The sequence below is a fragment of the Oikopleura dioica genome, chromosome 1 (assembly GCF_907165135.1).
Source record: "Oikopleura dioica chromosome 1, OKI2018_I68_1.0, whole genome shotgun sequence".
Lineage (NCBI taxonomy): Eukaryota > Metazoa > Chordata > Appendicularia > Copelata > Oikopleuridae > Oikopleura > Oikopleura dioica.
In genome coordinates, this window is record NC_137291.1 from 2,144,358 (window position 1) to 2,165,067 (window position 20,710).

The window sequence follows — 20,710 nt, forward strand, 5'->3', positions numbered from 1 at the left end:
GCCCTACAAGTTTGTTTTGCTGTATTATCATCTTTATTTTTTTCTCTGGAAAAAGTTCAAGTAAGAATTCAGACCAGACGCAAGTGAATATCCTGTTCATTTAAACAATAGCCCGTTTATTCTTAATCTGCGACTATGCCGGAATTTCAAAAGGGCAAATAGAAATAGCAAAAGAAGAAAAAAAGGGAATGACGACTAGGTTCGTGGTGGGTTCTGCCAGAGTAATGAAATCGGCCTATATTTTGGGGCAATAAGGGAAATGGGTTGATGACTAGGTTCGTGTGACTAGGTTCGTGAAATTTTATAACGAATAAATTTTTAGGGCAGTAAGGGAAACGGGTTGATGACTAGGTTCGTGTGACTAGGTTCGTGAAATTTTAAATACAAAAATTTTTGGGGCAGTCAGGGAAACGGGTTGATGACAAGGTTCGTGTAATTTTAAATAGAAAAATTTTTGGGGCAGTAAGGAAATGGGTTGTTGACTAGGTTCGTGTGACTAGGTTCGTGTAATTCTATGTAGAAAAAATTTTTGGGCAGTAAGCGAAATGGCTTGGTGACTAGGTTCGTGTGACTAGGTTCGTGAAATTTAAAATAGAGAAAATGTGGGACCATATTTGCCAAATGAGTATCCTAGTCTTCACGAACCTAGTCTTCACGAACCTAGTCTTACGAACCTAGTCATCACGAACCTAGTCATGAACCCGCTTCCCTTACTGCCCCAAAATTTTTTCTATTTAAAATTTCACGAACCTAGTCACACGAACCTAGTCATCAACCCATTTCCCTTACTGCCCGAAAATGCTGGAAATACAAAAAATACATATAAAAATCCAAATTTCACGAACCTAGTCACACGAACCTAGTCATCAACCCATTTCCCTTACTGCCCGAAAATGCTGGAAATACAAAAAAATACATATAAAAATCCAAATTTCACGAACCTAGTCACACGAACCTAGTCATCACGAACCTAGTCTTCACGAACCTAGTCACACGAACCTAGTCTCCACGAACCTAGTCTTCACGAACCTAGTCACACGAACCTAGTCATCAAGCCATTTCCTTTACTGCCCCAAAATTTTTTCAATTTAAAAACTCACGAACCTAGTCACACGAAACTAGTCATCAACCCATTTCCCTTACTGCCCCAAAATGGAGAAGATGCAAAAAATACATATAAAAATCCAAATTTCACGAACCTAGTCACACGAACCATTTTTCCCAACATGGCACCCACGAACCTAGTCACACGAACCTAGTCCTCACGAACCTAGTCATCGGTCTCGAAAAAAACTTACTTGAAAATAATTTCTTGGTTTTAAAATTCCCATTTCTCTTGAAAAACTTTCGAGCAAAAAAAATTCACATGGATTCGCAAAAATTTAAATATTGACTTTTTGACGAATCGCGAAAAAAGAATTTGTAGATAATCAAATAACGAAATGATAGACATTTTATTTTTCAAAGAAAAGATGAATTTATTTGCCCTTCTTGTTCTTCTTGTTCTTTCGTTGGCTGAAGTCGATGTCGCCAAGGCACTTTTTACACTTTTTGCAGCCCTCGGGCTTCGCGCTAGAAAAAGACTCATTAGTTGTTTGAAAGCTGCAGAACATACGCAGTAAGGAGAGTTCCTTGAAGTCGTTATTGTGGCAAACGCCTGGGCAAGCGTTCTTAGCTGCTCGTTTGCAGTTTGACTTGCCATCGCCGCAAATTGCTTCGAATTGAACTTTTGTTTCTGAAAAATTGAGTAAAAAACTGAAAATAAAATAACCGACCTTGTGGAAACAGAAGCCAGCTGGTGGTGGACACCTGTTTTTCAGAGCTTGCTTACAAGTACATCCCTCTGGAACGGCAACTTCAGCTCCATTATTTCTTGGATCTCGGCAGATTCCTGGGCACTTGTTTTTCTGAGCCTGCTTGCAAGTGCAGTCAGTGCCACTGAGATCGAGAGTGTTTCCGAATCGATCTTGGCAAACATCTTCTCCTTCATTTCCGGCTGGGGCTGGAAAAATTTATAAAAAGAAAATCCCACAATTTTTACCTCCACTTTGAGCAGAATCATCTCTCCACGCTTCCAAGTTCATGCCGGCCATGTTTCTTGAGTTGCAATTGATGGTTGGTCCGGTACCGGATTTCTTGAACATATTCGCTTGAATGTTCCCCATGCCTTCCATAGCATTGCAGAGAGCCTTGGAAAGGGTCCATCCTTTGAGGGTGCTCAATTGGGCAGATGAGAAGACGTCTCCATTTTCGTGGTGGAATTTGTCACCATCTTAATTTTACGATAATCGGGATTTTTCAATTCATTTTACCTCGAAGGGCCAAAAATTGGTCGACAATAATACAGCCAGCCGTTGGTCCAACTTGAGCATTTTGCATCGGCTGTTCCATAAGAAGACCAACGTAGAGATCGATGTCACCATCGTTGTTGTACATGTTTCTGATGTTATTCCAGCCATTCTATAAATGATAATCCTAACAGAATCTACAGTGAATTATACCTGCATGGAAGGAAGACCATTGTACATAATTCCGTAGTCTTCATGATTCATGCACCAATCTCGAAGAGCATTGTAAGTTCCAAGGCCGTGTTCTCGTCCTCTCTAGAAATCAAATCAAATTCTTTTCAAGAAAAATGCCTTACCGCGAGATTGATGGCCAAAAGATCAACGCCGTGACTGAGCGTATTTGGCTTGAAAAGCTTGTGATTCGTTGCTTCGGCATAATGACCACCAACTTTGGCCGCTTCCATCGAAGCCATACCTCGAAGACAGGCTCCAGCTCCGTCTCTGAAGAGAAGATCTGGGTCAAAGAAGTTGTTTTCGAGCTTTGCTGATCGCTTCTGGCTCATGTCAGTATTCGCCGATTTGAAGTTATCGGGGACCATTGAGTGGCCGAATCGATAGGCTGCAGCGGCGAATTCGTTTCGAATAGAAGGATCGTCCTGAGATGGAGGGACGTGACCATCGGGATTGGTTCGCTTCTTGTTCTTGTTTTTCTTTCCTCGGCCAATGTTGTTCATGACTGCCATTCCTGGATTGCCGACCATCAGTGGTAAGTGCTCCGAATAGTTGATTTCTTTCATGACACCAATGACAAACAATCTTGCCTCTTCGAACACTCGCTCTTTGTTCCACCCAGGGTTGATTGCTCGGAGCTGGTCGACAGCGTTGTTATGGAGTCGAGCGAAAAGAGTGTGGAGGGATGAAAGAAGTGGGTTTTCCAAAACTCGAGTATCGCCAGCGACCAATTCGTCGTGACCTTTGTCGTTCAAAGCGCTGGAGGTGGAAAACTTGTCCTTGATTCCATTATCGTTGAACATGTTAACAGATGGGAGGAAGTGTTCGCCTTTGACGGACTGCATTCGCAAGTGCATGCCATCGGATGCAGTCAAGAGCTTTCTGTGCTTAGTTGTGAAGCCATAGACGGTTGTGGCATCGAGATAAGCAGAGAGCTGGTTGATTTGTTCACGAACAGGGGTTCCTTGACCACTCTGTCCGAGTTGTGAGCTCGATCGAATGATAAACAAGCATGGGAAGGTGATAACTGGGTCGTTATCCAATGAGATCTCTTTGCATTGCGGGGCAGTTCCGCTGCAATCGCAGGGAACATCACCGGATCCGAGAACATCGGGCGTTTGAATGATGTCGTGAGTGATGAACTGACCCCACGCGGTGAAAGCATAGGAAACGTCATTTGACATTGTTCGCTGAGTGTTGGCTCGCATGGCCAAGGAAATTGCCCGCTCGGATGGAAGCTGACCCCCGTTTGAGGCGCATCGAGGAGAGTCACGGCCGTTACAGTAGTTGGCAGAGACAAGTCGAGTGTATGCTTGAAATTTCAGATTAATAATGGTTTTGAATAATATTTTACCTTTCATAGATCTTCCCTTATCATTACTAGCATTGCAAGACCCATCCAAAGACGGAAAAGAAGAACCACAATTTCCTTGTCGCTCGAAGCTCTCGGTGACATTGACAGCTCGCTCGACCATGACATCCAGTGGCTCTGTAGATCGTTCGTTGAAAACCTGGTTCAAGATTCGTTCGTTTTCAGCTGAGATTTCGTCCATAACAGGAATGGTGAAACCGTTTCGAACTCGGCGATGAGCGTGCATGATGGCCTGGAGCGGGCTGAGGCCCCGTTCCATGCCTTAAAATTTAAGATAATTACAGGTTCTTCTTGTCATTTTTCTTGGGTTCAAAGATCTCTAGAAAAAATGAAAAAGGAAACGTACCATAGGAAGATGCTAAAAGAGTTGGGAGGAGCTTCATGGTCGGCGGGAAGCTTGAAATCTGAGTATCAGCTCTCAGACTATGGATTGCAGGAGAGCACTGGTAAGAGGAAAATATTTATTTCTCCAACGACATATTTATAAGCAACTTGGTCAATTATTACTCCGAGGAAGATATGAACGCTAAACACTTTTTGGGATGGGCCGGAAAAACACGGGCTTTTAAAATGTTTATTTTTTCCAATTCTGTTCTGAATCGAAAAAAAAATGCGATCCCAGTTTCTGAAACTTATAATACGATTGTGGTCATGAAGTCGCGTCATAAATACATAAGAGCCTGAAATTCGTGGTAAACGAAAAAACTCAGAAAAGTATAAGGTTTGACAAAATCAGCTTAACTAACCGTAAGTTCCATTTTTTGTCCTATTGGAACGTCATCGTAAACGGAACACAGGCTTAATTTTTAACTCTCTTGCGCTCTACAGGCACATAAATACAGCGCAATTCTCAATCTTTTCATCAAATTTGTTCGATAAGATACAAATATGAAAGTTTCTACCTTTTTCAGCATCTCTGCTATCGCTGCGAAACGAGATAAAATAAAACTATCTCAAAGTCGACTTTCTCTTGAGTCGACACAAGGTCGTCAGTTCACTGACTGTGGCGGCCTCTTTGAGTTTACCAAGGAAATGACGAGTGTTGAGATTTTCTCTCCAGTTGATCCGGAGGATGCAACAGTCTACCCACCAAACGCCTCTTGCGAGTGGCTTCTTCAGGATGAGTGTGCTGATAGTTTTACAATCAATGCAATCAAACTCGATATTGAAGGTAAATGGGTAAATAATGAGTACAGTCGTGAATCAAAATAGAGCAACCTTTCCGGGCGCATATTTTTACAAAATCGATTTGAAATAAAAATACATTTTTCAAGGACACGAAAGATGCGTTTGGGACTACCTTGCGTTTGCAAATCAGGATCGAACTTATAACGCTACTTTCTGCAATGATTACAATGACTACTACGACTACAGCGATGACGACTCCGAATTTCACGCGCTCAAAGAAGGCGGTGAAATCGTCATTCCAGGAAATTCAATCAGCATCACTTTCATTTCTGACGGAGTAGTACAGCAAGAGGGATTCAAGATTTCAGTTATTCCAAGTAAATTTCATCTTGATGAATAAAGCTTTCATAAATTTTAGACCGACCTGAAGGCTCAGAATGCACCCCAAATATAAACGAGCCAGTCTGCAAATTTCCATACAACAGTGATGGCTCTGTGATGATGAAAACCTGGGACATCTCAACGCATGATAAACTCGTTCCGTTCTCGAATTACGCCGACACATTTGAACAGGAACCTCTTGAAGATGTTGAGTGGCATATGCAAGAATGCGCAAATAGATGTGTCGCAACTCCGGGATGTTTCAAATTCAAGGTTGGACAAAATTGCATTTTACGTGGAAACAAAATGGAAGAACCAAGATTTCAAAGTTATGGTGAGCACAAATATTAAGAAAAAATCGTAATTTTGACAATTCAGCTATCAATGGAGAAGATTGCCCTTCTGACCCCTCGAATCGTCTCTGGATCGATAGAAAAGCAACGACTCAAGTTTTCTGCAATTTTTCTGGAGTTGAAAGCGCCGAAGAGTATTTGGAATATCTCCGTTCCAAAAATCAACAAATGACAAAATGGGTAAAATAGATATTTTCCCGACTTTTTCTATCATTTTAAACTAGAATGTTACTGATGTAGACGGACATAATGGGGCGCTTACGACGCGAAAAATGACTCGAAGGTGGACATTTTCTCAGGCAACAGAACGACCAGCAACCTGGGGTCAATGGTATACCTTCGTCACGACTATTTTCTTCCGCGACTATCTTGTTCCAGTCAACGCAACGGCAACAGCAACTACACAACAACAGAGGAAAAGAAGACAAGCCGAAGAAAATGAAGAACTCATCGCCATAGCGAATCAAGAAGTCCAAGCCTTCATTGCCAACCTCGAGATCGGAGATGACGTAGAAGTTCTCGAAACAGAAGTGTCCGAGATTGAGCTTGAAAACTTAGATCCAATCGACGATACTGATACAAACCAAATGATTTATGCTTACTCAAGCATAAGAGCTCTTCTTGACTCGTCAATGAAATCAAAAGGGACTCGACGACAGCCGCAGAAAATGAAACAGTTCGACCACGTGAATCGTCGATTTTCCTGGATGTACGATCACATCAGCGACGACTGTGAAATTCCGACTGATTCAATTTTTGGCACTGAGAAATGGACCATTCCAGAAATCATGGAAGAGAATATCTGTAGCAGTTTTGTTTCTTTGATGGAATCAACAATGTTGTTCTACGACCACAAAGTCTGCTTGGATCACATCAATCTCAAAGAAAACAGAAGAGCTCGACGAAGATATGAGAGAATCGAGTCTGATTTTTTCCGATCGAAAAAGGTCTTTAATCGACTTCTCAGAGGACTCAAGTGCGAAGAACAGCTAGAAACTAATTAATCATGTCTTTTTCCTTTGCTTCTGCTTGACGAAAACTTTAAAATCAATAATAAGACGCACTTAAACTTTTACAAAACTCCTGTCGCTGAGAAAAAAAGCATTAACGCAGCAGAAATCTAAAGCGTAGTAGTAGGATCTAAACAACGCCAAAGGCCAAATAAAATTGTTGTACAGTGGGTTGCGCAGGTAATGCACCCCTAAAGAGCGGGTAGAGGGTGCATCTGTCACACAATCACTTTGAGCAAGTCTTGAAAGAAACAATAGAAAAAGTGCGGGCGAAGGGTGCAGCAACGCCGCAATCACAAAACACTACCTGCGCAACCCACTGTAACGATCTTCGATGACAAAATTACAACCACATCGTCGACGACAACTGTAACAATTTAGCAAAATAACGATGATATTAATGATATTCTTATGAAAACAATTATGTATACGACTCAACTATTTTGTGTAAAATTTATATCATTTGTGAGAGACTTTATATTTCATTTTCCGCTCAAAACTACCAGAAGATTATTGTTCAGTTTGATTAAAATTTCATTCTTTCCTTAATAGAATCCTTATTCCTTAAAAGGTCTACTTCCGCTGTATTCATGCTTACTTTTTTCTTTTCAAAACCACGCATTTTTAAGAGTTTAAGCGGATTTTATTGTTGATTTTACAGTATTTGTCAAGCAGAAGCAAATAGAAAAGGCATTATTAATCAGTTTCTAGCTGTTCTTCGCACTTGAGTCCTCTGAGAAGTCGATTGAAGACCTTTTTCGATCGAAAGAAATCAGACTCTATTCTTTCGTATCTTCGTCGAGCTCTTCTGTTTTCTTTGAGATTGATGTGATCCAAGCAGACTTTATGGTCGTAGAAAGACATTGTCGATTCCATCAAAGACACGAAACTGCTACAGATGCTCTCTTCTTCAATTTCTGGAATGGTCCATTTATCAGTGCCGAAAAGTGAGTCAGTTGGAGTTCCACAGTCCTCGCTTGCGTGATCGTACATCCAGGAGAATCGACGATTCACGTGGTCGAACTGTTTTATTTTCTGGGGTTGTCTTCGAGTTTCTTTCGCTTCCATTGCTGAGTCAAGAAGATTTCTGATGTTTGAATACGCATATGTCATCTGATTTGCGTCAGTATCGTCGATGGGATCTAAGTTTTCAAGCTCGATCTCAGACACTTCTGTTTCGAGAACTTCTACGTCATCTCCAATCTCGAGGTTGGCGATGAAGTCTTGGACTTCTTGATTCGCAATGGCGAGGAGCTCTTTATCTTCGTCGGCTTGTCGTCTTCTTCTATTTGGTGGTCGTGAATTCGGAACTTCTACAGTCGAATTTGTTGTTGATGTTATTGTTGCGTTGACAGGGACTAGATAGTCGCGGAAGAAGATAGTCGTCACGAAGGTGTACCAATGTCCCCAGGTCGTTGGTCGTTCTGTTGCCTCGGAGAATGTCCATCTCCGAGTCATCTTTCGCGTTGTTAGCGCCCCATTATGTCCGTCTACGTCAGTTACGTTCTAGTTAAAAATTATTTTAAAAAGTCGGGAAAATGTATATCTTTACCCATTTCGTCATTTGTTGATTATTCGACCGGAGATATTCTAAAAACCGTTCGGCGTCTTCAACGCCAGAAAAGTGGCAGAAAACTTGAGTTGTTGCTTTTCTATCTCTCCAAAGACGATTTGAGGGGTCGGAAGGGCAATCCTCTCCGTTGATGGCTTAGAAATCAAAATTATTATGCTTTCTCTATTTTTATGCTTACCGAAGCTAAGATTTCCGAAGCCAAGACCTGTTCGTTCTATTTTGTTTCCACGTAGAGAGCATTTTTGGCCCAAAACGTTGATTTTGAAACATCCAGGAGTTGCAACACATCTATTCAAGCATTCTACCGCAGGCCACTCACCAAATACGAGAGGATCCAGTTCAAATGAATCCGCGTAATTCGAGAATGGAACGAGTTTATCGTACGTTGAGAGGATCCAGGTTTTCATCTTTACATCATTATTGTATTGAAAATCGCATTGTGGCTCTCTTACGTTTGCGCTACATTCTGAGCCTTCAGGTCGGTCTATAATTAATGATAGCTTTATTTATGAAGATAAAAATTACTTGGAATGACTGAGATCTGAAATCCATCGTGTTCTTCGGATCCATCAGTAAGAAAAGTGATGCTGATTGAATTTCCCGGAATGATGATTTCACTGCCTTCCTCGAGTGCGTGAAATCCCATGACCGAGTCGCCAGACCCGTAGTCGTAGTAGTCATTATCATCATTGCAGTAAGTTGCGTTGAAAGTTTGATCCTGATTTGCAAGCGCAAGGTAGTCCCAAGTGCATCTATCGTTGCCTACAAAGTTTAAAGTTAAAACTGAATATATCTGGTATATTTACCTTCAATATCGAATTTGATTGTTTTGATTGTAAAGCTGTCAGCGCAATCATCCTGGAGAAGCCACTCGCAAAAAGCGTTAGGCGGGTACTTTGATCCATTATTCGGATCAACAGGCGACGAAATATCCAAACTGGTCATTTGTTTGGTGAACTCAGTGATACCGCCACAGTCACTGAACTGGCGACCCTGAGTCGACTCAAGAGAAAGTTGACCTTTAGATTGCTTTCCTTTATCTCGTTTTGCAGAGACAGCAGAGATGGTAAAAAAACTGACAACTTTCATATTTGTATCTTACCGAACAAATTTGACGACAAAATCGAGAATTTTCGCAGTATTTATGTGCCTTCAGAGCGCAAGAGAGTTAAACTTAAGCGCCTTTGCGTTCCGCAGAGGATGACGTTCCAATAGCACAAAAATGGAACGTAGGGTAAGTTGAGCTGATTAGGGCGAACCTTATGCTTTGCTTAGCTCTACTGGTTAACCACGAATTTCAGGCTTTTTTTGTATTGATGACGCGACTTGGTGACCCTAATCGTTTCTACAACCCCTCCTTTGTTATTTTTGAAGGCTTCACCGTGAAGCCCTCCCCTCATTTTATTTGTATTTTTATTTCCTTTTGGGCTGAGATGCTCAAGGAAGTCCAAAGGTCAACTATTTGACATGTCTCAATCCTTTGCAATTCTCAAAATTTGAAGATAATTTTTAAGATTGTTAGAGTGGAGATGGGCCCCCAAAAAATGATGCGAAAAATTTTTATTATTACCTCCTTGGTGCGGCGGTTGGTGCGGCTCCGAGGAGTGATCCCTTAAATTAATCGAGCATGTCGATTTCACATTAAAATCTACATCCTCGATGAATGCAAGTATGAATTAGTTCTCAGTTGAATTACTCAGAGATAAAATATGGTTTTAAAAATTTTGAACAAAAATTATGGTTATTCAAATTTACAGTCATTTCACTCTGATAAGCTTATTTTTCTCTTATAAAAAAGTTTGCGTTTTTAAATAATTTAAAAATTTTGAATTTCAACCCTAAAATGCTCAATATCGAGTTCAAAAAATCGAAAAAAATCATCTTAAAGACACTAGAAGTCATCAAACGTCGAAAAATATTTTTAATTATACCTTCATTTTCATTTTACAAGTGTTGACAGATTCAACCTTGATTCCTGAAAAACCAATTTGTAAACACAATAGAAGTAATAAAGCAGACTCAGTGAAATGAGCACATTCCCAATATTCTGTGCTTGAGCGAAATCAATCGGTCTTGTCGTCCTTGCTGCTCTCACTTGATTCTCCTTGTTCAGAAGCAGTGCAGTACGTTCACTAGCCAAATTTAACCCTTTGAAAAGACTGTCATCGAAGCTCGGGCCATCGAAAGTCATGGTCGTATCATACATGGTGAGGATAAAGTCGAGAATCGTACATTCGTCGGTGAAGCATTCGAACCAGATGTTCCCAAGCTCGCGGACGAAAACTGTTGGCGCGTATGGCTCATCGAGTTTATCTCGAAAATGATGGTCACTTTCCGTTTTTGCTTGAAGATGATTGTCTCTTCTGACGCTGCAGCCATCGGATTTGAGGCTCACTCCGTCGAGGGGAAAGCTCAGGGGAGCGCAAGAAGATCGATCCGCGAATCGAAAGGTTTCGAATTCGACACTTTTGAGAGCGTTGATTCCGTTTAGGACTGCGTAAATTTGTTCGGAGGAAATTTGAACTGCACTTTCATGTTCTTCTTTTTTCAGGTTTTTCATGATCAAACTGGCCTGGACGACTTTGAGATTCGCTCAGAGGGACAAGTCGGCGTCTGTTTCTGCAGCTTTGTTGCAACTATCCATTGACACTTTCACATAAACGCTTCTTTCTTTCCCGCCAGAGTTTTTCAAGTTCACGAAGAAAAACTCCTGGCCGCTTTCTTTCCAAATATCAGAGTTTGTTTTTTGACGCCGCATTCGGATTCGGTATCGCAGAGGCTAAGATTATTCTTTCGTATTAGCACATAGAGCCATTAAATAATTATACGAACAATTTATCAACACATCCTTCTCACGTCTCACCGGGCAGATTACAGGTTTTGTCAGAACGCCAATACTAATAGCCACTTAAATTCATTCAAACGGATTCTTTGTTCTGTCATTGAGATAACAAAAAGACGTAAAATGTGGACAACAATTTATGTCTCTGTTATTTTATGCTCTGCCTCTTCTTTGGTAAGTCTTCAGAAGGATATTCTTCAAAGATGACCGAAAATCTTTCAGACATTGCCGGACTCATCGCGAATTGGAAAGAACCAGGAGGCGATTTTAAAGCGATTTCCAGTCGGAATTCTTGCTGAATATTCCTTCAACGATGAGGAGAGCCCGGACTATTATAATTATAATCTTACAAAATAAAGAAGGAAAAGACTGTTGAGAATCTCAACTTAAGTCAATACATGTTTGTTATTATTTGTTAACTTATCATTTTGAAGCAATATACAGATAGACGAAAATGGTAAGAACGATGAGGAAGGAAATCTTCAGATGGCTTTTTTCAGGGTTTAAAATCATCAAAGCTCATGATAAGTTTTTGTTTGAATTTTTTTGACCCTTGATTAATCAAGCTTCTTCTTAGTCTTTGTTCTTCAGCAGGGCTATAGTTAGCACGAGCTCCAGACGCGAATAACGATTCTGCCTCGTCAACGTTTCCAGTCTTTGAGAGTTTTTTTGCTTGGAAAAAATCTTTCTCTTACCTCGATATCATAGAAGAGAACCTTCGTCATAATCTCTTTCTTCCAAACTCATTGGCAAAATAAGCTTGCAAAGTCTATCTTGAAGACTTCTAGAGACTCATTTTTTTATTTTATCCCGTCGTCAAACTGGTGAATGGGATAATAATTCTTCGAGCGTTAAATGCTCCAGCCGGGTGAAAGAGGGCTTCTGATTTATAAATTCTAACCGAAACAAGCTAAATCAACAGCTTGACAGATACTTTTAGGATGGTTTCATAAGCAAAAATGATACTTTTCTTGGCCAAGATTTTTCTCAAATCTGATTGGACTTCCGGGTGAATACTGTTATCTGATTGGTTCAAAATTTTTGTTTAAATTGTCACTTATTTTTTAATGACTCATTATATGAAGCTTTTATTTTTCATTTTTACATATAAGATTTATTTTAAAATTTTATGTTTAAATTAATTTTTGTAAACAAAGAAGATAATTCTGATCCAAATTTTTCTAAGTACCATTTATACTACGCTAGAATATCACGTTCTCCCTTGATTGGTCCACAGCCTTTGAAATTCCCTGGACAAATGATGTACGGCCCGTTACTTCTGAGGAGTACTGCCCGAGGCAAATGTACGGCGCTGGGCAACGCTAGAATTCTGCTGAGCGGCGCATTTTGAAGAGAACGCGCGGCAGGTACGTGATGGTTTTATGCAAACGTTACTGTTTTCGATTTATTGTGGGAGCAGTGGGGAATGTTCCGGGGGCGAGAAAGATACTATCGTAGTAGATTGGCCCTAAAATGAGAAAAAGAAAAAAAGACTGGAATTTTTTACCGGTCTCAAGAAAATTGTTTGCGACATCAGTTTTCAACTTTGATAAAAATGTAGTTATCAACCACTTGATAAGAAAAAATACAAAATTTTCTTATCATCCTCGCTCGGCCCCAAAATCATGAAGCAAGCATACTGCCAGAGAGACATTTTTCACGCTCCAACGGATGGAGAGATTATTTGCAGAGGAGTTGTCCAGCAAGATGTGCCAGTAGGAACGAAGTGTTCGATCACCTGCAATGCTGCGATTGCCGATCCGAGGGAGATTGCTTGCTTGCCAAGTGGTTGGGATGCGGGTAAGTCGATCTTCAGGTGACACCCTTAATTCCTTTCTCTCAGATATTGCAAGATGCGATGCTACCTCCGGAGGTCTAAGTCCCGGAACACAGGTCGCCCTCATTTGCGTCGGCCTCATTCTTCTTTGTGTTGCGACTTTCCTCTATCAACGATTCCGAAAGCAGAAAATAGAAGGTTAGAATATATAAAATGCCTCTCTTACAAGTCGTCATAAGAAAATACCGCGAAGAACCAAACGATGGGCCACACAAACGCGTCATTTGATCCAGACCGAACTTATGGAATGGGCCGCGAAGGGTTCGACAATTTGCAAGCTGTCAATGCTGGAGAAATAAGCCCTCTTCCGCAGCCAAAGAATCGACCTGGAAAAGGCTATCATCCAGCTGGACAGGTACACTTTATTAAGAGAGATATCTGGAGCACATATTTTAGGGAATTCATGATTTCATGGGGACATGTACAATCGGTACTGTTTCTCAAAACCCGAAGCTCGGAAAGTGGACTGAAGACCCAAAGAACCTTGCATAACTTGTGCTTCCGAACTGTATAAAAGAATTTTAAAGGAATAAAAACCTGCTGCATATGTAAGGGCGTTTTTTCCGCAAGAGGAAGTATTCGTTAGAGAATTCGTAACGGTTGCATACCGAAATAAGACAATATTAAATACGAAATAATTTATTTTCAAAATTTACAATTTAATTTAAAGCGAATAAAGATAGTTGTCAAAGAGCAAGTATCATGGCAAATCAAGCTTTTCAATTGATGGCCAATCGTTCTGAGCATTTGAGTCCTCGAAGAAGACGATTGAAGACCAGTTTTGATCGTCTGAAATCGGAGTCAATACTGTCATATCTTCGCTTTGCCTCTCGATTTTCGTTAAGATCAATTTGATCTAAGCAAACATTGTGATCATAGAAAGACATCGTTGATTCCATCAAGGAAACGATGCTTCCGCAAATGTCGCTTTCGTTAATCTCTGGAGTCGTCCAGCCGTATGTGTCGAAAAGTGAATCAGCTGGAGAGTCGCAAGAGATTGAGTCAGAAGAATGCTCGTACATCCAGGAAAATCTTCGAATGACTCGGCCGAATTGCTTTATTTTCAACGTCCGTCTTCTTGTCCCTTCTGCTATCATCCTTGAGTCGAGGAGATCTTTCATGGTGGTGTAGGCGTAAATCATTCGATTTGTGTCGGTATCATCAATTGGCTCCATGTTTTCAAGCTCAGTTTCTAAGACTTCAGTTTCGAGAACTTCTGCATCTCCGACATTGAGATTGTTGATGAAGTCTTGAACTTCTTCATTCACAAGATTAAGGATTTCTTCGTTCTCGTCTGTATCTCTTCGTTTTCTAGCTGGCTCTACTTGTGCTCCATTTACTGGAACGAGATATTTGCGGAAGTAGATAGTGGAGACGAAGGTGTACCAATGCCCGAAGCTAGATGGTCGCTCAGTTGCTTCGGAAAATGACCATCTTCGAGTCATTCTTCGCTCATTTCCGCTTTCAGAAATTTGCTAAAACGGGAAGAAAAAATATAAGTTTCATATGTAAAAGGTAGGCTGAATTACCCATTGGGTCATTTGACCATTCTCCGCTCTGAGATAGTCCAAGTAATTTTCGGCAGCTTCGATACCATAAAAAAGGCAGAAAATCTGAGTCGTTGCTTTGCTATCTCTCCAGAGAAGATTCGATGGATCGTTCGGACAATCCTCTCCATTGATCGCTGAAATTATGAATAATCTCAAACTGTATTAAAAAAAGCTTACCAAAACTAAAAGCATTCGCATTTTCCACTTCGTTTCCGCGAAGATCGCAAGTTTGGCCGTCGTATTTGAATTTGAAACATCCGGGAGTGTCAACGCATTTTGCAGCGCATCGATTTGCGAATGATTCTCCATCTTCATTTTGACCTCTTTCGAAGGAGCCAGCGTAATTTGAGAATGGGACGAGTTTATCTTGAGTTTCGATTTTCCAAGTTTTCATCATGATGGATTGGTCACTGTTGTAGGGGAAGATGCAGAGAGGCTCGTTAACCTGGACGATGCATTGGGGATCGGTTCGCTCTTGATTTTGGTTATTATCTTTAACAATGAAATTGATGCTTACTTGGAGTAACAGTTAATTGGAATCCCTCAAATTGATAGACGTTATCACTCGCGAAATTGATTCTGATCGAGTCTCCTGGAACAAAGAACTCGCTGCCTGCTCCGAGCTCCTCAAAATCATCGGTCCAAGAACCGCTGTAAGAGTAGTAAGAGCTGTAAGAGCTGAATGAGCTATTAGAAGACTCGTAGCTGCTCGACTCGTCATCGTATACTGGTCGCTGATTGCAAAATGTGGAGTTGTAACTTTGATCTTCATTTGCTATCGCTAGGTAGTCATAAACGCATCTTGGATGGCCTAAAAATTTTGCTATATAATGGACCATAATGTGAGGTAGTTACGTTCAATCTCGAATCTGGTTGTTTTGATTGTGAAGCCCTCAGCGCATTCATCATGGACCAGCCACTCGCAGAAAGTGTTTGCTGGATACTTGGTTGGGAACACGGGATCGACTGGAGACGAAATCTCTACACTGGTCATCTGCTTTGTGAACTCAGTAAGACCTCCACAATCAGTGAACTGTCGACCTTGAGGCGACTCATTGAAAAGTCGACCCTCAGTTCTTCCATCTCTTTCTCGTCTTGCAGAGACAGCAACGATGGTAAAAAAACTCAAAGATTTTCATTTTGTATCTTATCGTACAAAATTAAATGAACAAAACTCCGGCCACGCTTCTATTTATGTCATTTTTCTCAGAGCGCGCTAGCGAGCACTTGCGCTCGTCGTACCAAAACATGTAATAAGCAAGCAACTGGTTAAAAATATTCACTTTGAAGGGAGCAATAACTTATTGCCAATAAGGTAGTATAGTTTTTTAGATAGTATGCAATGAAATTTGGTTCAGGAGTCCTGAATCAGGACCAATTATTTTATAATTTGGCAGAATTGGTATGATACCCCTAACTTTAAAGCCTGACCAAGGGGCTACGCCCCAGTCCCCCTTAAGCCTTACCCAAGGGCCCCCAGTAGGTTTTCTGAATCATAAATAAGGATTTCTGTTTCTTTTGATTAATTTTTATCAAAGATAGTCAGAAATGGTCCCCTTGTTTCTTTGTATTTTGGCCATATCTTCTTGTTAACCGAGCGAACATACAATTAAAGGTATCTCTTAGAAACGTCTTAGAAATTTAACATCTAAAAAGATAATTACCTGCCAAAAACATTTTCTTATTATTGCATATTCTTAAAAATGATAGTAGCTAAATTCCCTACGTTGAGTTATTCTCGGAGGATAAATTTTAGACACCACGTTAATTGGTTCAGCAATTATCGAATAATTAAAAGAAAATGGTTTGTTTCGATTTTGAACTAGCATCAATTAATCCAATGAGCATAGTTCAATTCCTATTAACGATGCACGTTGCTAAACATCCACGAGAGAGGATTCGTTTTTAATAGAAACAAAAAATTAGGACAACTACAACTAGCGCTAGATTTTCACAACATCAGCAAGCAAAAATAATTGAATTTTTAAAGAAAGAATTTATTGAAATTATTTTCAATTTTTTTTTCAGATAGAGAAAAAATCAGTTGAATGTGAGAATAAAATAGTTTAATTGATTGCCAATCGTTCTTCGCATTTGAGTCCTCTGAGGAGACGATTGAAGACTAATTTCGATCGTCTGAAATCGGACTCAATGCTGTCGTATCGTCGTTTTGCTTCCCTATTTTCCTTGAGCTCAATCAGATCCAAGCAAACATTGTGATCGTAGAATGACATTGTTGATTCCATCAAAGAAATGATGCTGCCGCAAATGTTGCTTTCATCGATCGTAGGGGCCGTCAATTTTTCGGTGGGGAACTGACTCTGTTGGATAGTCGCAGGAGACAGAGTCGTAAGAATGCTCGTACATCCAGGAGAATCTGCGAATGACTCGGCTGAATTGCTTCATTTTGAAAGACTGCCTTCTTGTTCCTTCGGCTGTCATAGTCGAGTCGAGAAGTTCGCTCATCGTGCTGTATGCATAGACCATCTGATTCGTGTCGGTATCCTCGATTGGTTCTAAGCTTTCAAGTTTGATCTCCGAAACTTCAGTTTCGAGCACTTCTACGTCATCTCCTATGTTCAGATTTGCGATGAAGTCTTGAACTTCTTGATTCGCAAGGGCGAGGAGTTCCTCATCATCGTCTGTCTGCCTTCTTTTTCTCGCATCTGTCGCTGTAGCGTTGACCGGGACGAGATAGTCTCGGAAGAAGATGGTAGTGACGAAGGTGTACCAGTGTCCCCAGTTTGTCGGTCGCTCTGTTGCTTCAGAAAACGTCCATCTTCTCGTCATTTTTCGCGTTTGAACAGCGCCATTATGTGCGGCGACAGGAGTAACCTCCTTTATAAATGTGTTTAATACGATTGAGATGCGAAATTTATTCTTACCCATTTCGTCATTTGTGGATTCGTCGCTCTGAGATAGTCCAAATACCAAAGCGCGTCATCAACTCCAGAAAAGTGGCAGAAAACTTGAGTTGTTGCTTTACGATCTCTCCAAAGGCGATTCGCCGGGTCGGAAGGGCAGTCTTCTCCGGTTAGCGCTAGAATAAGAGATCAGCTATGATAAAAAATTTTTTCTTACCATGAGCGAAAATTGTTGGCTCTTCCATCTTGTTTCCTCGAAGATCACAAGATTCCTGGCCTAGAGGAATAAATTTGAATTTGAAACATCCTGGAGTGTCAACGCATCTAGCTGCACATCTGTTAATGAAGTCGTCTCTATCTTCATCTGGATGTTTTTCAAAGGAGTGCGCGTAGTTCGAAATTGGGACAAGTTTATCTACGGACACGGTTTGGCCGTCAAGATTCTGCCAGAGCGGCCAGGTTTTCATCATGACAGACCCATCACTGTTGTATGGAAAGATGCAATCCGGCTCCCACTGGTTGGCGCTGCATTCAGAGTCTTCTGGGCGATCTTAAATAATGGTTTCTTTTTCTTTCATTGCATCAGCTGCGTTATTTACTTGGAATGACCAAAATCTGGAATCCCTCGTGTTGTACCGATTCGTCAGTAAGGAAAGTGATGCTGATTCTGTTTCCAGGAATGATGACTTCGCTGCCTTCTTCGAGTGCGTGAAATCCGATGACTTCCGATGAGTCGCTAGAGGAGTAGGAGTAATAATCGTTGTCATCATTGCAGTAAGTAGCGTTGAAAGTTTCATCTTGAGTTGCAAATGCAAGGTAGTCCCAAGTGCATCTTGTGTGACCTTAAAAATTTATTTATGCTATAAACTCGATTTTTTTCAAAAACTTACCTTCAATATCGAATTTGATTGTCTTGATCGTGAAGCTGTCAGCACAGTCATCCTGTAGAAGCCATTCGCAATACGTATTGTCTGGATACACCGTCGCATCGTTTGGATCGGCAGGCGACGTAATCTCAAGACTCGTCATTTCCTTGGTGAACTCAGTGACACCCCCACAGTCAAAAAATTCAGTGGAACGACTTTCACCCGAGTCAAAAAACGACCGACCCTCGGTCTTTTCCTTTTTATCTCGTCTTGCAGAAATAGCAGAGATGGTTAAAAAGCTAAAAACTTTCATTTTGTATCTGATCGTACAAATGAGATGACAAAATTGAGTATTTCGCTCTATTTATGTGCTTTTTTCAGGGCGCGCTTTTTTTTTTTTTTAATATTGAATTTATTGAAGCTACTAATCACGTGGTTAGAAGCTTTGTACAGGAAATAATAATGAACAGAATAATGTACAAGATATATAAAACAAAAGAGGAGTGTGGGCTTGTGTGGGGAGTGTAGGAAAGTATGAAGGGGACGGGAGAGAGTGGGTCCTTGTGAAAAAGTGTAGGGCCTGCAACACAGAGCAGTTCTAGTTGTAGAGAGCAAACAAGAAAGGCTCAGCGAAAGCAGGCAACAGGTAGAGAGTGCCTCCCCATAGGCAGGCAGCTGCCTCCCTGCAAGGATTCTAACGAATCCAGTGCGCTCAACAAGAGCTACTGATGGCCTGTAAGTTACAAGGACTTACCAGGCAAATCAGCAGTAACAGTATAAGCCCTAAGTGGACAACACAATAAAAAAAAACGCAATAAAAATAAAAATAATAAATAAAATAAATGGTCTAAATTATATACCGGGCAAATTAATGATAAAAAATAACTAAGCAAAAAAGTAAATTAAAGTAAAGTAAAAAAAGTAAAAAGTAAAAGAATTGAAAGAACGAGAGGAGAATAGACGATTGAGAGTTAAAGTAGAAATCAAAGGAAGAGTCTCCTACATAAGTACTATAGTTAAAGCAGTAAGACATGAGCCAGCGGAGTTAACTGAATCTAGAGAAGGAGTTATGTTGGGAGGGAACGCAGGAAAAGAAGAGAATAAGAAAAGAAGATGCTGTTTGGAACGTCAGACGTCTTCATTAATCCCGGATTCGTGCGGCTGAGGCATAGCTACTAAAAGAAGATGCGTATATTGTTAAAAAGTTAAAAAAGTTAAGTCATTTATATACGGAAAATTCGGCTCAGGAAGACAACTGAGATCGACTTAGCGCCGAGAAACGAGAAAGTGACCAAAATTTTCTAGAATCCACCTGTTTTCATCGCTGAGAATTCATTTCATCGTCAGTTCAATTTTGGACACTTTCCCAAATAGCGATGTCTTTCATCGCCGATAACTATTTCCAGGTAAGTGGGATGCGTTGATAAACCGCAAAAATATAAGAGAATTGTGATGACTCACCCCAGCTCACTGATAAGTGCCTGGCTCCCGTCTCTGAGGAGAGAATCACGTAACTACAATAAACTAGGAGGATAAAAAGAGAGAAATCAAGATCATTTTTAATTTCAAGTAGTTTTTATAGTTTTAATAGTTTTTGTGCCATAGTTTCTTGGAATTTCATCCCTTTCCCTTGCGAAACACTACTTATTTGAATCATTGCTAGCTACGGCTGATTTCCTTGCGTTTCCTTGGTATTTTTGTTAAGTTCAAAATATCGGGAAACAGTAGTTCTAGAGATTACTACTAAATGTTCAAACAACCCAATTTGTATGCAATTTACAATTATTAAATTTGTTGTTGAGCTGCAACAGGGTAATTTTATCGTTTAGGTCTTGGGAGATTTTACGGAGGAAGAGCTCACCTTCTTCGATTTTTATGGATGGTTTCCAACTCCACTCGAGTTGGAAATCCATTTGCAAGAGAGTTTTCCTGAGTTGCCAAGTATTGGCACAACCCCCATGGAGCCTGTGGAGTACAGTCGTGGAAAGAAGAAGAACCCTAAAGGACGCCCCACTGTCGCTGATGTACTAAAGGGAGTGGAAAGTATCAAGATACCCGGACACTCCTCATCCCAGAAGGGTCTTGCAACCATCAGACGACAGAGGAAATCCCAGCGCCTCTTACAACAATCCAAATCGACTGCCGAGTCCAAGCTCCACCAGAAAAGCCATGAGGATTTGACCGGAAAACCCAACTCTGAGGCAGACACGGACCTGCCTGCTGCTAACTCTGAGGTTGAGATGGAGGTCGACCAAAAGCAAGGTGAGTCCTTTCTTTACCGACTATACATGGTTGTTGGAAATCGTTAGTCAAGCCTAACCATTTTTAACCACTCTTTTCCTCGTAGCCGATTTGCCTTTGGAACCCCCCACCGAGCAGGAGATATCAATGGCTGAGGAGACAATCAATGTCTCC

The 20,710-nt window shown here is 40.8% G+C and overlaps 3 protein-coding genes and 1 long non-coding RNA gene across 4 annotated transcripts; 1 reads left to right on the top strand and 3 right to left on the bottom strand.

Annotated features, from left to right (window-relative positions):
- Positions 1–1,772: 1,772 nt before the first annotated feature.
- LOC145711461 (immunomodulatory peroxidase-like) lies at positions 1,773–4,288 on the bottom strand (the record flags this gene model as incomplete). Its single annotated transcript, XM_081789154.1, has 7 exons — positions 4,238–4,288; positions 3,874–4,152; positions 2,645–3,831; positions 2,502–2,603; positions 2,313–2,460; positions 2,042–2,272; positions 1,773–2,002 (listed from the first exon to the last, which is right to left on the bottom strand). Coding segments are annotated over exons 1-7 (2,214 nt in total), but the record flags the coding sequence as incomplete, so codon positions are not given.
- Positions 4,289–7,425: 3,137 nt separating this feature from the next.
- LOC145706550 (uncharacterized) lies at positions 7,426–9,424 on the bottom strand. The gene is made up of 5 exons (XM_081783968.1): positions 9,143–9,424; positions 8,862–9,098; positions 8,515–8,820; positions 8,316–8,470; positions 7,426–8,269 (listed from the first exon to the last, which is right to left on the bottom strand). Exons 1-5 carry the CDS (start codon positions 9,279–9,281, stop codon positions 7,460–7,462), a joined length of 1,647 nt encoding a protein of 548 aa, XP_081640094.1. The 5' UTR covers positions 9,282–9,424; the 3' UTR covers positions 7,426–7,459.
- A 3,793-nt stretch (positions 9,425–13,217) lies between these two features.
- Positions 13,218–13,507, top strand: LOC145711462 (uncharacterized). The gene is made up of 2 exons (XR_014135191.1): positions 13,218–13,370; positions 13,412–13,507. It is a non-coding gene; the product is annotated as an uncharacterized LOC145711462 (long non-coding RNA).
- Positions 13,508–13,707: 200 nt separating this feature from the next.
- LOC145711463 (uncharacterized) lies at positions 13,708–15,702 on the bottom strand. Its single transcript, XM_081789155.1, has 5 exons — positions 15,421–15,702; positions 15,083–15,376; positions 14,743–15,039; positions 14,545–14,699; positions 13,708–14,490 (listed from the first exon to the last, which is right to left on the bottom strand). The coding sequence occupies exons 1-5, from the start codon at positions 15,557–15,559 to the stop codon at positions 13,735–13,737; spliced, it is 1,641 nt and encodes a 546-aa protein (XP_081645281.1). The 5' UTR covers positions 15,560–15,702; the 3' UTR covers positions 13,708–13,734.
- Positions 15,703–20,710: the final 5,008 nt, after the last annotated feature.